At 44.8% G+C, this 15,429-nt stretch overlaps 2 protein-coding genes and 1 non-coding gene across 3 annotated transcripts; 2 read left to right on the top strand and 1 right to left on the bottom strand.

The window, feature by feature from the left end:
- Positions 1 to 301: 301 nt before the first annotated feature.
- cacybp (calcyclin binding protein) lies at positions 302 to 3,703 on the top strand. Its single transcript, XM_027011355.3, has 6 exons — positions 302 to 468; positions 724 to 937; positions 1,082 to 1,178; positions 1,329 to 1,428; positions 1,519 to 1,613; positions 3,198 to 3,703. Exons 1-6 carry the CDS (start codon positions 451 to 453, stop codon positions 3,355 to 3,357), a joined length of 684 nt encoding a protein of 227 aa, XP_026867156.2. The 5' UTR covers positions 302 to 450; the 3' UTR covers positions 3,358 to 3,703.
- A 2,406-nt stretch (positions 3,704 to 6,109) lies between these two features.
- plk3 (polo-like kinase 3 (Drosophila)) lies at positions 6,110 to 12,240 on the top strand. The gene is made up of 15 exons (XM_027011354.3): positions 6,110 to 6,429; positions 7,076 to 7,183; positions 7,298 to 7,414; positions 7,542 to 7,671; positions 7,836 to 7,923; positions 8,028 to 8,123; positions 8,226 to 8,424; positions 8,584 to 8,710; positions 8,821 to 8,930; positions 9,438 to 9,555; positions 9,743 to 9,826; positions 9,974 to 10,136; positions 10,336 to 10,465; positions 10,577 to 10,690; positions 10,880 to 12,240. The coding sequence occupies exons 1-15, from the start codon at positions 6,220 to 6,222 to the stop codon at positions 11,072 to 11,074; spliced, it is 1,989 nt and encodes a 662-aa protein (XP_026867155.2). The 5' UTR covers positions 6,110 to 6,219; the 3' UTR covers positions 11,075 to 12,240.
- Positions 12,241 to 12,698: 458 nt separating this feature from the next.
- Positions 12,699 to 14,757, bottom strand: LOC113578238 (uncharacterized). Its single transcript, XR_014118865.1, has 2 exons — positions 14,170 to 14,757; positions 12,699 to 13,396 (listed from the first exon to the last, which is right to left on the bottom strand). It is a non-coding gene; the product is annotated as an uncharacterized LOC113578238 (transcript).
- Positions 14,758 to 15,429: the final 672 nt, after the last annotated feature.

Below are 15,429 nucleotides of genomic sequence, written 5' to 3'. Positions count from 1 at the left end.
AGGTTTGACTCTGCTTTGGGGGCATCACATTGGCAAATTTACACCCCCACTCTAAGTTGCAATTTAGCTAAAATCAGTCAAATCCATGAGAAGGTAATGTAAAGTGAAACAAAGTGGTATGTTAATGTTTTTATAAACCTTAAAAATTAGCAAGTGTTATATAAAATTTTATTTATGTGCTTAATTTAACGTATATATTCCATTTTACCCAACGTTGTCCGTTGAATTATGTGCCTATATTTTGAAATTGGGTTTCTATGTTGGCAGTACTTTTAATTTGTTAATGCACGTACCGGAAGCGCAACATCTTTCTAGAAAGCTACTTTACCACACACACGAGTGCGGATCTGGGTCCAGTTCAGGCTGCTCGGTTCGCTTTGGAAATTGTAAATTAATTTGGCAAGCAAGACGTAATTCAGCGAGTACTTGTACTTGAAAATAGACCCGGCCATGGACCTCACTGAGCAGGTAGGTTAGGGGTTCGCTGAATGGAAGTGGCGTTATCTGGCCATGCTAAGCTAAGTGGCTAACGTTAGCTCGCTCGCTAGTGACCAACAACCCAGCCTGAGGGTTGGTGAGTTTTCTGAAGAGCTCGCTGACTAATGTTGGAGTTTAACCACCAGATAAGCGTCTAACTGTCGTTAGAAACTGGTAATTAACCGGTTTCCTAACCGAATGACAGGTGAGGTTGGCTAGCTAACCAGTTAGCGCTCTGGTGTTCAGATCGCAGGGCTCGAGAGCGACTTGAAGGAAGTCGCGCGCCTCCTGGCGACGTGCGAACGGAGTCGCGTGAAGGACGCCCTGTCCCAGGAGCAGAAACGGCTCGAGACGGAGCTCGCGCAGAGACGTCTGCAGAGGGAACAGCGAGCAAAGAAAGACTCGGGAGACAAAGCAGACGCCGCGCTCAAGGGCTACACGGTCAAGATCAACAACTATGGTGGGTGTGCGTGAGAAGTGGCCTCTCATCCAGGACACCCAGGAGCGAATGATGCTGGACTGAAATAACATTTTCAGTTAAAGGACCCCATAGCATCGCCTCTGTGTTTTTTGTTTTTTTTTTTGTTGTTGTTTTTAATTATAGGTTGGGATCAGTCGGAAACGTTTATAAAAATCTACATCACGCTGAAAGGAGTGCATAAAATCCCGGCTGAAAATGTGGAGGCCAAATTTACAGAGAGGTATCTGTGCCACTTTTTGGTAGATTGTTCATGTGATGGAATTATGTCTTCGTGCAGGGGGATGTTGCATTTCGGTTCTGTAAATGATTAACATAAATCAGTCATGCCATAATTAACAATGGGTATTATCATGTCCTTCTTTTTTTACAGGTCCTTTAGTGTGCTTGTTAAAGATTTGGATGGCAAAAACCACCAGATGACTGTAAACAACCTCTTGTGTCCTATCGTAGTTGAGGACAGCAGCAGGAAGGTTGGTCTGCTCATCTGCTCATTCCTGCATACTTGAACAGCACAGTGAGAATGTGAGTGGGATTCTTCATGCAGCGCTTATTTTAATCAGGTAAAAACAGACATGGTGCTCGTCATGTGCAAGAAGAAGACCGCAAAGAAATGGGAGTGTTTGACACAGGTGGAGAAACAGACCAAGGAGAAAGAGTGAGTACAACTGTATACCTGTTTCCTCAAGAGTAACCATACTGTAGGTCTTGATGTTCTGAGGACAGTAAAGAAGAGGCAGTGTGTGATGAAGGCAGCCACTTTGCACGGGACTGAAACAGGTCTGACAGGAGGTAAACATGAGCTCTGACCACCGGACCAAAGAGCAGCTCTGTGGTGTAGCAGCTGGAGCACACGTTTAACCTTCATATGTGATGGTCTCCATCACATGGTGTAAATATCGCAGGTATGCTAAAAGAATTATGAAACATAAGATTTCAGGACTAACTAAGGTCTGTTTGGCATCACCGTGTAACGCTGTATTAAATTATTATTAAAGATGTAAAATAGTCCCATATTTCACTAGAAAATGTTTTCATCATTATTAGTGGAAATGAAACATCTTTTATGAGTGAAAAACTAAGATAAAATTCCTTTTATTGATCCCCGTGGAGAAAACATGGGTGCTACAGCAGCTCTAGCACAGAATAAATAGAGTTAAAGGTAGAATTACATTACAATAAAATAAAGTAAAACTAAAATCTGTGGGCACAATTACTATACTAATTACTATAAAAATAATTACTAATTACTATAAAAATATGTAAATAAATAAAAACGTGTAAACAGACTGTCAGACTACATTTCAACAGTCATTTGCTTCTGTGCTAGAGCAGAGCAAGAAATTAACTTTGGGTTCATTTGTTTTTGTTCTTTGAACTGCATCTTTATGTACTGTTATGCTTAATTCAGCTTGATGGGCAACAAAAATTAAAAATGCAAAATAAGTTACTACTCATTTAAGTATAATGCGGTAGGATAATGTTAAAGGCACAAGTCTTTTCTACCACTGTAAATTAGTCAACAATATTTATGACGGTGATTATTTATTTTTGCATGTTTTCTATAAAATGCAGCTCAAATGAGATGTAGGTTCAGATTGCACTGTGGTCCCCAAATGAACCAGTTAATGCTCCATAGAGCGAGTCCACCACATGGAGGCGGCCATGTTTTAAAATGTTAGATTTAGTACAGAGCCATACATCCAGGCCACTAGGTGTCAGTATAATTGCTGTTTCATAATGTGAAGAATAGTCACTGAAAATAAATGACACATTGCTCTTTTAATTTTCCAAACAAAAGGAAGGTGATTGTATCCTGCAACAACTAAAAATAGGTCATATCTTTCATACTTAACTGTCACCTGACATTTTCTATTGATTTTGATTGATTATTTATTAACTCCTTTTCTTATTCACTGAAACTAAGTCCCAAGTTAACCCTCACACAAGAAAGACGTGTGATAGTTGACCTTTGAGATTTTATTCCAAACAATTTCAGGATATTTCTATTGGTCCCCTCATCATGAAATATTCCCAACGTGCAAAGCTGGTGTTTTCATGCTGTTAAATTAAAAAAATTTAAAAGCCTCTCAAAATGGAGTTGCTGTGTTTGTCTCTTTGGTAACTGTCAACAGCTGTGTGTTTGTATCCCCCTACTGAAAGAGGGATCATACTGAAATCCTGATCACGTGATGCTCTAGATAAATGAGTATGTTCCTGACTTGCTTTTTCTGGTGTTCAGCAAACCCAGCTTTGATGAGAATGCAGATCCAGGAGAAGGACTGATGAGCATGCTCAAGAAGATCTACTCAGAGGGCGACGACGACATGAAGCGCACCATCAACAAAGCCTGGGCCGAATCACAGGAGAAGAAAGCCAAAGAGGATGGCTTCGACTTTTGAGTCTGGCCCCGCCCCATCTGCTTCTGGCTCCGCCCTATTTGCCATCAACGCCCTATCAGCTCTATCTGACTGACTCCCGTGAAACCTGACGCTGTAATTCCTCGGCTACGTGTCATTTCTGTGCATTACTTTGCTTTTTCTTTTTAATTTTATGTGGTTTCATTTACATTCATTCCACGCGAGAGTACTTATTGAAATTTGAAGTTGTTGTACGTATCTGAAGTTATTCCACCAACAGCAGAAACCTGCATCTGCTTCATAAAAGCTAAAACATTTAATGGAAAAACATTGAGGTTTTCCAGACAGTGTACACCATGAATGGGGGGAAAAAATAATACGACCAAGATCCTGGTGTCTGTGTCTTCACTCTCAGTGACTTAAATGATTATATATAGTGATTATAGATTAGATTTAGTTATTTTATATATATTGTTATGCCCCACTATGTCTGTGTGTGTACAGGGTCATAACAAAAATGTTTTTTTTTGTTGTTTGTTTTTTTTAAATATAATATAGTGATTATAGCTTCTCACTTTGAGTAGATTTAAGAAGCATATTTATAAAGCAGTGGTCAATGACAAAGGACCTCTAAGGTGAATAGGGGAAGGCAGTATTGGAAGAATTCAAGTTTTATAAACAACTATCCCATGTTTGTAAGAAAATGAATTAGGTGCCCAAATTTGAAGTTGTATCTAATTTATTCAATTGAATTAATCATTTTTCTGTTAATATATAAATCCACTAGGGGGCACTCTAGGCCTCTGTTTTACCCTCTCCATTATAGCACAGATGTCACTGGATATTAAAATTAAATTATTGAAGAATCACGTTTAGAGAAAACATCAGGTGGTGTTAGAACAAAGCTGAAGCTTTCTGTTTGCTAGTTTTACCTGGGTTTCATAGGCTGAAAGCCAACGGAGACGTTTAACTCCACAACAAAACCAAAATATGAACAGAAAATGATCTGTGCAACTAGGGATGGAAAACTCAGGATCCGTAATACAGCACAATTCAAGGTGTGTATTGTCCTGTAACTTGGGCACCCCTGAGCAATTCAGATCATGCAATAGTACAGGCTACCTAATTCCCACATTCAGACGAAAACTGATATCGGCAAAACACAGAAAAAACAATGCCTTCCTGGATCACTGCCGCAACTGTACAGTAAAGTAGTGACCGATATTAAACACCCCAAACGATCTAGGAACCTGCACAAGAGTAGTAAGGCCTACTATTCCAAACTACAAGTACAACAATGTTGCTAACAAGCACTGTTCACCTGTCTGGAAAGGCCTCCGAACATAACTACAAACATATATACCTTAAATTGTTTCTTAACTAGTCTCTCCCAGTCAAGCTTCATGTATTTTAAGGCAGATTTGAGACACAGAAGACTTCAAACCATTCTCTTTATAGTAGTCTTAATCTCAGCCTGCAACTTCACAGACCCCCAGACTACTGCCCAAGCATTCTGAAACACTCCACACTTTCCAGAGCTGTGGCAATGTCTTGTTTCATTCAGGAATAAGGTGTGTTAAGACTGTTCAAAAACGAACCAGTAAAGGCTAGATGGACCCGGCGGTGTGACCAAGCCACACTAAAACACTTTGCTAACCAACTAGCCCTGTTTTTTACAGACATCTTCAATCAACCTGTGTCTCGGGACGAGTTCTAGACTGCTTCAGATCTTCCACTATTGGTCCTGTCCTAAAACAGGACAAAATAGCCTGTCTCCATGACTGAGGACCCAGCACCCTTACATCAGAACTAATGAAGACATTTGACTGCCTGATTCTCAGTTTGATCCCCCTCAGTTTTACCTACAGTGTAAACAGGTCTCCAGATGAGGCTGGAAATGTGAACCTGAACTTCATCCAAGTGTGAGACTCCTGCCTGTGCAATTTAGCCTGGTGTTTAATAGTCATTGGATGGCATCGTGGAGCAGAAGACTGTGTGCTCTCATCTCTCACCTTTCACCTTCCACCAGTGGCTGCAGACCCTCAGACACATTACTGAAGAAGACACCTCCCTTATATGTCCAATCATAGTGATGAAAGCAAATAGCGACAGAAATAGAACATCTCATAACACGGTGGCCACCAGCAACCTGGACCTCAACACCACAAATGTGGAAATGTGATCTCCAGTACGCTCAGCTGGGATGAAAACATCACTTATGTCGCAGATTAATACACTCTCCAGTGTGTGTGTGTGTGTGTGTGTGTGTGTGTGTGTGTGTGTGTGTGTGTGTGTGTGTGTGTGTGTGTGTGTGTGTGTGTGTGTGTGTGTGTGTCCACCAGGGGGCACTTTTGACTTTCTCTTTTTTTTGGATCACTTTTTGTGGTACAGACGCCAAAAGACTCCATGTGTCCAAGTACTTGCAATAAAAACCTAAACAGTTATCCTGCAGTTGTGACAGAATTGCACGGTGAATCTAGATCATCTCAAAGTGCTAGAGGAAGCGTGCGTCACTCGGGCTGGCACACAAGCGAATGAAACCCGTACCTAAAGCGCCCGCGCATCTTTCCCAATCAAGTGTGAGTGTAATTGTGTCAATGGCTGGGGGGCGTCTGAATACATCAGGCCGTGATTGGATCACTGCAGCTTTCATTCAGGAGTTCAAACGCACTTTGTTCCGACTTCCTGCGTCGTTTGGCGGAGGCTCTCCGCTCCAGTCACGCAATTTCTTTTTCGGTGTAGCACCTCCCACCGGGCTTCGTCGCGCTACGTCACGGGCCGTTTATATACCGGAGTACTCGTGCGCCCGGCAGCGTTTGACTGGGGCTGAGCTTGGTTTGACGAGACGCTCGGACCCGCCTGATAACGGAGAGCCTTTTCAAGGGCGAAGGAACGTGTGTATGCATGGATTCGACCTGCTTTAACACAGCGCAGCGCCATTCGTGTCAGATGATGAATCCGGATTTGTTCAAGCCGCCTGCGGATCTCCGCCAAGCAGGTCAGCCATCTAAACCCAACCGGAGTAAAACCGAGCAAATCAGACCCGAACTGGCGCAGCTGGTGGTTGACACGAAGACTGGAAGATCGTACTCCAAAGGAAAACTTCTGGGAAAGGTACTTGGTTCTCATTCAGTAAAATAACGGCCTGTTGTTTGAATTATTAGCGTATTTTAAAATGGTGGTTTTGTCAGTCCAGTGCTGCGGGATTTTACTGTTGTTTTTTTTTTACTGTGTTTATTCTTAAGCCTCTTCCATTATATGATGTATGGCTTATAAAATATTCGCCCATCTATTCGCAGCCAGAGCCTGTACTCCAGTCTCTATTCTCCAACCTACCTGCTGATTATTTTTTGCGCTGTAATGCAAAGGGGCATCGATTTTAACCAGGGGTTTAAGAGTTAAACTGGCGCCTTGCTTGGGAAAGCGTTTTACTCCTCACTGGAATGTGGACGTCTTGGTATCCGATGCCGTGAAATGTCTCAGTGGTCATGATGCCGTGTCTCCTCGCGGTGTCCAGCCGTTACGCGCTGATCTCGGTCCCGTTCGGGGATCTGCACCGTGCAAGTGCAGCGTCATTACCGAAGCTTTTAGGTGGGGCTGGTCTCGAGGAACAGAGGGCTACGTCATGCTTGTCCATGTGTTGGAACACGCTCAGTCACAGCGCAGCTACATGTCTAGGTTCTGGAGGCAAACGTGTTTTATTCGACCAGGTGTTGATTTTATTTACCCCCCCCCCCCTTCACGTTTGTTCTTCTTTCAGGGTGGGTTTGCGCGTTGCTATGAAATGACAGATCTTGCCAACAACAAGATGTATGCTGTGAAGGTGATACCACAAAGCAGAGTGTCGAAGCCACATCAGAGAGACAAGGTTAAAAAAAACCCTGCTGTCTTATTACATTAACAGCCATTAGCAGTACAACCAAGGCAAAGGGTTTCCTTTGAATTCCTCTTGTTAACGTTTTGCTTGTTTGGGGTCTCATAGATAACGAATGAAATCGAGCTTCACAAGACACTCCAGCACAAACACGTGGTGAAGTTTTCCCATCACTTTGAAGACCAGGACAACATCTACATCTTTCTGGAGCTCTGCAGCAGAAAGGTGAGCTTTACCCCTCGGGCCCGCACGCACGCGCTGTGGCGGACGTGCCACCTCTGCCAATGCAGTCAGAAACCACCGGTTGATTAATGACGGCACTGAAACTGATCATTCGCTCTTTTTGTCGCAGTCGCTGGCACACATTTGGAAAGCACGGCACACCCTCACGGACCCTGAAGTGCGCTACTACCTCAGACAGATCATATCGGGCCTCAAGTACCTCCACAGTAAAGGAATCCTCCACAGAGACCTCAAACTAGGTACTGCACCCCCTGCATTTCCACTACAGCACCGGACCTGGTGAAGTCACGGAAACTATATGGGTCTGTTTTGCTTGCATGCGTTTTCTTTGTATTTGTTTTTCCTTTTTTTTTTTTTTTTTACTGCCGAGCTAGGACTAACCATGGATCCCTTGTTCTTGTAGGAAATTTCTTTGTGAATGAGAATATGGAATTGAGATTGGGAGATTTTGGACTAGCTGCAAAGCTGGAGACTGTTGAACAGAGAAAAAAGTAAGGAGGTGTTTTTTGTTTTTTTTCTCTCTCTCTCTCTGCTTGTGATGTTAAGGCTGTGATTTAGTATAGTAAAATAAAGGTATGAATAAATTGTTTTGCAGAACCATCTGCGGAACACCAAACTATCTGGCACCAGAAGTACTGAACCGACAGGGCCATGGTACGGAATCTGACGTCTGGTCCTTGGGTTGTGTCATGTGAGTATCCAGCTTTGTTTAGTTAAACACTCTGGGGTGACTCTGGGCTACTATGACCAACTCCAGGTGTTCAACCACAACCTGTTCCTCTGGACTGCTCAGGTACACGCTCCTGTGTGGAAACCCCCCTTTTGAAACCTTAGACCTGAAGGAGACGTACAAGTGTATTAAAGAAGTGAGATACAGTCTTCCACCATCGCTCTCACCTGCAGCGCAGAAGTTGATCTCCGCAGTCCTGCAGAAAAACCCCAGTGATCGCCTTACTCTAGACCAGATTCTGGCCCATGAGTACTTCAGTAAGGTTAGTTACTGAAATGACATGAACTAATAATAAAATGATCGCATTTATTTATTTATGCAAAATAATTTGTTTTACATGGCACTCTTAATTCTCAGTGTTCATGGGTTAGTTTTGCATGCGATTGGTCTCTGAAGCATGTCCTAACTTGACCTTTTTCAGGGCTTCACCCCCGACAAACTTCCCCCCAGCGCCTGTGTAATGGTTCCTGAACTCAACCCGCCGAGTCCTGCCAAGAAGTTCTTCACCAAGATGGCAAAGAGTCTCTTTGGCAAGAAAAAATCCAAAGGTAAGGTTCAGAAACAACACTGCCTCCCCCTGCCTTGACCGTGATCCAGGCGCATGAGCCCTCTTGGTGTTGCTGTATGATCGTCAAACATCTGTGCTCTTCACTTGCAGTGGAGAAGAACCCCACCGAGGAGAAGGAGGACATCTCCAAGCTTGTATCAGGCATGATGAAGCACTCAATCAGTCGACAGATCAGCTACAAGACAGTGGGAGTAAATGAGGTATGAATGAACAATAAAAATGGACCTGTAATCCTAAAAAAGAAAAATGGGCCTTAATCCTCATCTGCAGTGCAAGTCCAGTTGTCTTTTAGCTCAGATGTCTCTGGAGGAAAGGTGTTGACCTTTAAATGGTTGTGCACTGGCTGACTGGAGATTGAGGTTGCGTTTTTGGAGTCCGGATAAAAGTCCCAGCTAAGGGAGAGCTTTTATTATGGCTGTTTCAGCTGAACGAGGACTTAAGCTTTGTTTGGAGGCTAAACTACAGACGCATCGCGCACTGCGCATATTTTCATGTCCTCTGAACAGAGATTAGTTGGAGCTCTATTTGAACTGAATGAATACCGGAGACGTGAGGAGAATAAACTTGTTGAGCCAGTTTGCGCAGCATACGAGGGGCTCGGAGCTAATGGGACATTCCTTATGGGGCCTCAGCTTGTTTTTGCTAACGTAAACCCTTTATTTCAAGGAGCTCGTTCTGTGTCAGTAATTTGGCGTCTTCTCCCACAGACTACGTCTCCCGCCGGTCAGTTGGCCAGTTCGGGGCCTCTGGACACACCGGCCGAGGAAGAGTCGAGGAAGTCGGTGTCTCGTTCCTTCAAAGGCACTGTGGCCAGCAGCACTGAGGGTGGGTGTGTGGGTGTCCTGCAGTTTATATTTAGACTAAACCCTGAGGTTTCTGGATTGCTGCTATTACAAAGTTGTTTTAAAAAAAAAAAATGTCCTATATTACATTTGCAGTATAGCAGGGTGACCACTTTTTTTTTTTTTCACCTTAATTAGCTCGTTAATTAAAGGTCTGTTTCTTTGTGCAGTCTGTGAAGATGCTCTGACCCCCGCTGCTGTGGCAGAGGCTGCCATGAATGCGCTCAACAGCTGCTTGTCCACCATGCCAGCAGGTTGGTTCTCACACTTCACTCACGCCGTGCTCACGTGCGCAGGGTGGACCGTCTGGCTGGTTTGGTTCCACTGACCTGAGCTTGAATGTGCGTTTACAAGTTTTCAGGACAGGAAGATTGACGTTTTGATTCCCCCCCCCCCCCCAGCATCAAAGAATCCTCCATGTCTGGTTAAACCCAAGCCTTTCGTTTGGGTGACGAAGTGGGTGGACTATTCCAACAAGTACGGCTTCGGCTACCAGCTCTCCAATCAGAACGTGGGCGTCCTCTTCAACGAAGGCACTCACCTCAGCCTGTGTGACCAGCGCAGGTAGGTCCTTTTCTCATGATTCATTTACTGACTGCTTGATTCTTGGATCAAAACTATAAAGTGCACTGACCAGACTAGTGGTGATTTGACCTATAAAAGTGGCACTTTGGTCCTTAACCTGTGGAAACTGGTCATCCTGACGATTCGAGTCTGTGTAAACGACAGGTTTCTAACGGGCGTGTTTCTCCCCCTTCTGTAGGACCGTTCATTACTGTTTGACGAACAACAAACACTTCACCTTCCAAGCCAACGCACTGCCCGAACAGCTGCAGAACCAGAAGCACATTGTGGAACTGATGGCTAACTACATGGAGCAGAATCTCATGGAGGTGAGGAAAGTTCTCGGTGCATAAAGGTCTGAGGCCTTCAGTTAGACGGGTGGTGTGAGTTGTCAGTCTTCCTCGTAGAGCTAAGCTGACTGTTGCTCTTCCTCCCTCCAGGGTGGAGATCTGGGCTGTGACGAGCGACCCTCCCCTGGTGCGTGTCCCCTGCTCCTGCAGTGGATGAAGACGGATCATGCCTTAGTCATGCTTTTCAACAACGGTTCCCTGCAGGTAAGGCTACTTTCCCTGTCCATCACACTTCTGTTCACAGAAACTTCACACATTCTAGGCGACGTCGTCGTCTTTTCATGTTTTCTGAACATTGAAATGTTAATTTGGGTAAAACGTCTTGGCAACATGTCATTCCGCTGATAGAGTTGAGATGGTGTGGGATTAAAAAAGGTTTCCCCTCCTTTCCAGGTGAACTTTTACACGGACCACACCAAGGTCATCCTGTCCAAGTTGTCGGACTCCTACGTGCTGACGTACATCAGCAGGGAGCGGCTGTCATCCTCGTACCCGCTGAGCGTCCTGGGTGAGCGCGGGAGCTCCCCTGAGCTCCGGCATCGGCTACGCTACGTCACGCAGCTGCTGCAGCACTACGCCAGCGCGTAAACGGACGGTGCTCCCTCTCCCGACCACGCATGCACACGTGCATGCACGCACGGGACTTTACCGAAGGCTGCCCTCGCATTGGGGCAGTGGAACCTGCTCCGGCAACCAGGCCAGGACTGCTGTCTCTACATACTGTGGTGGACTGCTGCTGTCTTGGATACTCTGTTCCGTTCTGCAGACCTGAGCCTCCACCCACACCACCAGCTTAACTTCATGCTGCACGGGGGAGAGCCGGAGCACTGGGCCTATTCCTATTGGCTGGACTGGTGCCATGGGTGGAAAAGGAGGGGTGGGGGGGGGGCAGAAGCAGTGCAGGGTGGGGGCCCCCCCCCCACTCTGAACTGATCCCAGAGCTGTGAGTTTGGCTTTTTAAGCTTTGAATCAATAGCCTTCCTTTTTCGCTCCCTCTTTTTAAATGGACTTCTTCTTTTTCTTTTTTTTTTTCTTTTTTTCTTTTTTTAAAATTCACTAAACCCTGCACGTCTGACCTGGAGAGCTGGAGTTTCAAAAGGGTGGTCCTTATTGTTACGTTATGATTTATTTATTATTTTTTATTATTATTGGTTCGTTTCAAAGCTGGCAGCAGAGGGCTGAAGGAGGCGCCTGGCCCAACTGTAGCTGACCATGAGGACTGATGTGGAGTAAAGTGCCTTTCGGAGGGACGTGTCTGGGTTGTGCAATAAAGGCCCTCTGAGTCTCGAGCTCAAATAACCAAGAGGATCAGACAGAGGGTGTACAGAGGAGCCATTCCTTCTGTGATGGAGCTCTTCTGTGTGGGGAGCACTACAAACACAGCTGGTATAAGCTTGTGCCTGGGAAAAGGTATTATTCTCCCATAATACCTCTGTCTGTAAGAGGAGGGTTTAAAAAAAAGTGTATTTAATTTGTGCCTCGAACACTGTTTACTTCATACCCTCTCCAAACATATGATCTTGTCCTTAATACTGTGACTGTAAAGTGTTAAACAAGTACTGTGTTCATGTCATTGTGGAAGCCGTTGTTTTCAGACTCTTATTTGTGTGGCACGCATTGTCTATTTATTTTTATTTGTGTTTTTTATTTATTGTAATTGGTGTTCTCACTGGGTAATGTTCAATATGATCACTTTTTTATGTATTGGAAGAACTTGTGGGGCGGGGGGGGGAAATAAAGTTTATTGAAATGCACTTGTTACTATGGTTTTTATGGGAGTGGTGGAGATGTGTATATTTTTATAATGCATAAATTGGACGGACTGGGATTGGAAACTGCACTTCCCTACAAGTTTCAGAGAAACGGGAGGTTATGGACAGCAGTCCATCAGCTGTACAAGCAACTTTGCTTGCATAGCTGTTAAAGGACCTCCATCTGTTTCTCTGGTAACTGCATTTTCTTTTAACAACTTTACATCTACTACAGTACACTGAAGTCTGTTTTTCAGATGGAAACCTGTATATAATTTGTTGAATTCAAATTAAGCCAGTAATTGGCAAGCTAGTTAATTAAAATGTAAGTTGGTTATATAATTGAATGTTGAAACAAAAGCCTCAGTATTTGTAAAAGGATCGGCACTGAGGGGCCAAAGATTACTAGCTGCTCTGTCTTTGTCACCATGGTGATATAATCATTCCACAAAACGTCTCACTGAAGATTAAAGATTTATTAGAGAGGAACCCAGTTTATTCATAGTAGATGCCATACACTACTGCCACACAGAAAAGTGAGTGGTTCTGAAAGACAGCGGTGGCATGATTGTCCATTTCTGGAGTTAACAAGCCTCGGCTTGCCAAGCTCATGCTCTGGGTCCCATGCTGGCTCACCACCACCTGGCAGACAAGCTTGTAGCGGGGCGGGCCAGTGTCCTTCAGCTGGGCCCGCACCAGGTCTGCCAGCATCTGGCTGAGGTGCCCGTCGTTTGCAGGGCTGTAGGACACTTCGGCAGGGTGGCCTGCATGACCCGCAGGGTCCTGCCAACACTGAAGCGGTTTCCTGGCGCCGGCCTGATCCGGTAGGTGTTCCCCACGTGGACATCCGGGGTGGGTGGGTAGAGCTGCAGGTGGGAGAAACTAACCCTGCCTCCCTGCGAGGCTCCGCCCAGAGACTGGCGCTTACCTGTGGAGACAGAGGCACGCCTGCAGGAGGCGGCCTCGCCTCCAGGGCCCCAGTGGGGCAGAACCATGGGTCGGAGAGGTTCGTGTGTCTGCTCCAGCGAGCTGTGGCGGGTGGAGACAGAACCAAGCCGGCGTCTCGGTGGACTGCACGCACCGTGCTCCATGGCCAGGTTAAACTGGACTAGTGACTCCTCAGACAGAGGCAACAGCTGGTTAGCCATGACAGACATGCCTACAAGACAGAAATAACTAAAATCAGAAAATTACTAATTATGTAACTTCACTAACTAGAATGACTAAATTAGGAGTTTTGGGAGAAATATGTTTAGATACATCTCAGTTTCTCAACTTAAGTAAATTCAGCACAGAAGCTAAATGCACACAAACTCATTTCCCAAATACCATTTTACACAGTTTGCACTGTTTTTGCGCCAACCGCAACTGCACAACTGCAGGCATTGTAAGGAGATGTCGGATATGACACCACACTGTTTACTGGCTCAGTAAGTATCGTGACTACCAAAAAACTGCATGTTCCCTTTGAAATAGCATATACCAAATAAAGGGGGAAATCCAACCAGGTTCAGAAATGACGAAGTTAGTGTCGTCGCTCACAGGTCATTAGCGTAACATGAAGACATTTGTTCAGTGGTCTTCCCCTGTTTACACCCACACAGTGGAGAAAGCGCACAGGCTGTCTGCTTGTACTTTGGCGGAGAGGAAGCGCTATACAGCCAACGTTATTGTTTAAATCAACGGCACTGCTAGCGCGCAACAGTGTGATAAAATCACCCTGAATTCACATGTACTTGTAAGTACGTAAATAAATTTGTGGTGATTTTATCACACTGTTGAAGGGAACTTGTAGAAATAACAGAATCACAAAGGATCCCTGAGAATTGTTTTAAAATCAAAACACTCTTCCCTGGTTGCCGATAAGCACACGTATTTTTAACTTTTACTGGTCCCGTGTTCTCGTAGGCAACACTCAATGCATAACCTTACCTGCAAAGGTCTCAGCTGAGTCATGCGTACCGCAACCCTAACGGCGTTCCGGTAAGGGTGCGTGCAGAGTTGAAGTCTCTCCCTTCACTGGCAAGACTTGTTCCAGGGCTGAGTGTCCCTCTCAGGAAGAGTGGCTGTCAATCATTCCCCAAAGGGCTACCTGGGTCAGCAGGCTCAGCAAGGGACCGAGAGCCGGCCAGGCACTCATTTCCATGCTCGTTGCCATGGCGAGCCTTTTCGTTCCCTCTGCAGGCCAACATAAATCCCGGCCTTTGGATCAAACAAATACGGCTCGTCGTCCCTTCAAATCATGGGGTAGGGTCATCCTTTCCTGTGACAGTGTGCCAGTGATCATGAGTCACACTCCACTTGTTTGGATCTGATCTTTCAGATCTCTCTGAGTCAACTCGGAGATTATGCACATTATTATCTGGATCTGACACACCTGCTTGTGCAGGTGGAAAAGTGATGATCTGTGGTGGCCGGTGGGCGCTATCAGACAGAACCATCTGTTTCCACTGACATCAGGGGGCCGAGGGTGAAGTTTTCAGACGCGCACCATACATGGAAATAAATTCTAGGGTTCTGCATCTGTCTCTCCACACCAGAGAACATAACACAAACTCATACATATACTCAGAGTTTACTAGGTATTCTGGAGCTGAACCTGACAGAGGTTTCACAGGGAGTTAAAAACTGTGGACTATAGGCAGAGTGCATATGTCAGCATCATAATTCACAATATATTAATTAATAAATGTAGGATAAATTAAGCTAAAGAAAACAAAGAACCAAAAATACAAAGTAAATGAATCCAGATGTCATTTCAGCATCTTGAATTCCACGGTCTCTGAGGTAAACAATACTCTAGAAGGTTAACAGTAGTCTAGAAGGTAAACAGTACTCTAAAAGCAGAAATACTCTAGAAGGTAAACAGTAGTCTTGAAGTTGAAATCTGCATGCAGAGAGACTGTGCTATCTGGTAACATTTAAAACTACCATCTTCCCTATGACATGTAAGGAATCAGCTGGCAATATTACACACACACACGCTTCCTCCTGCATACACCTCATCATATCCCCATCATATGCCATGTTACCAGCCCTAAATCTAAGCCTAAATCTAGACTAAAACTAAGGTGCTTCCCAACTGGCATTGTAATAGTCCAAGACTAGGCTTAACCCTGGGCCAGGGAGATAAAAACAGGAGTCCAATTCGCTGAGATCATCAGCAAGACGCTGAGAACATCAAATGTTAAC

The sequence above is a fragment of the Electrophorus electricus genome, chromosome 20, assembly GCF_041902795.1.
Source record: "Electrophorus electricus isolate QZ-2024a chromosome 20, ASM4190279v1, whole genome shotgun sequence".
Taxonomy (NCBI): Eukaryota; Metazoa; Chordata; class Actinopteri; order Gymnotiformes; family Gymnotidae; genus Electrophorus; species Electrophorus electricus.
Note: the sequence above shows the minus strand (reverse complement) of the source record. Positions and strands in the feature narration are given on the sequence as shown.

Bases quoted from the DNA above. Each gene is read 5' to 3' on its own strand.
- plk3 (XM_027011354.3), top strand. From the start codon at position 6,220: ATGGATTCGACCTGCTTTAACACAGCGCAGCGCCATTCGTGTCAGATG. The intron at 6,430-7,075 runs GTACTTGGTTCT...TTCTTCTTTCAG, and splicing joins AAGGAAAACTTCTGGGAAAG to GGTGGGTTTGCGCGTTGCTA. The intron at 7,924-8,027 runs GTAAGGAGGTGT...ATTGTTTTGCAG, and splicing joins ACTGTTGAACAGAGAAAAAA to AACCATCTGCGGAACACCAA.
- cacybp (XM_027011355.3), top strand. The intron at 1,179-1,328 runs GTATCTGTGCCA...CTTTTTTTACAG, and splicing joins GAGGCCAAATTTACAGAGAG to GTCCTTTAGTGTGCTTGTTA. The intron at 1,614-3,197 runs GTGAGTACAACT...TCTGGTGTTCAG, and splicing joins AAACAGACCAAGGAGAAAGA to CAAACCCAGCTTTGATGAGA.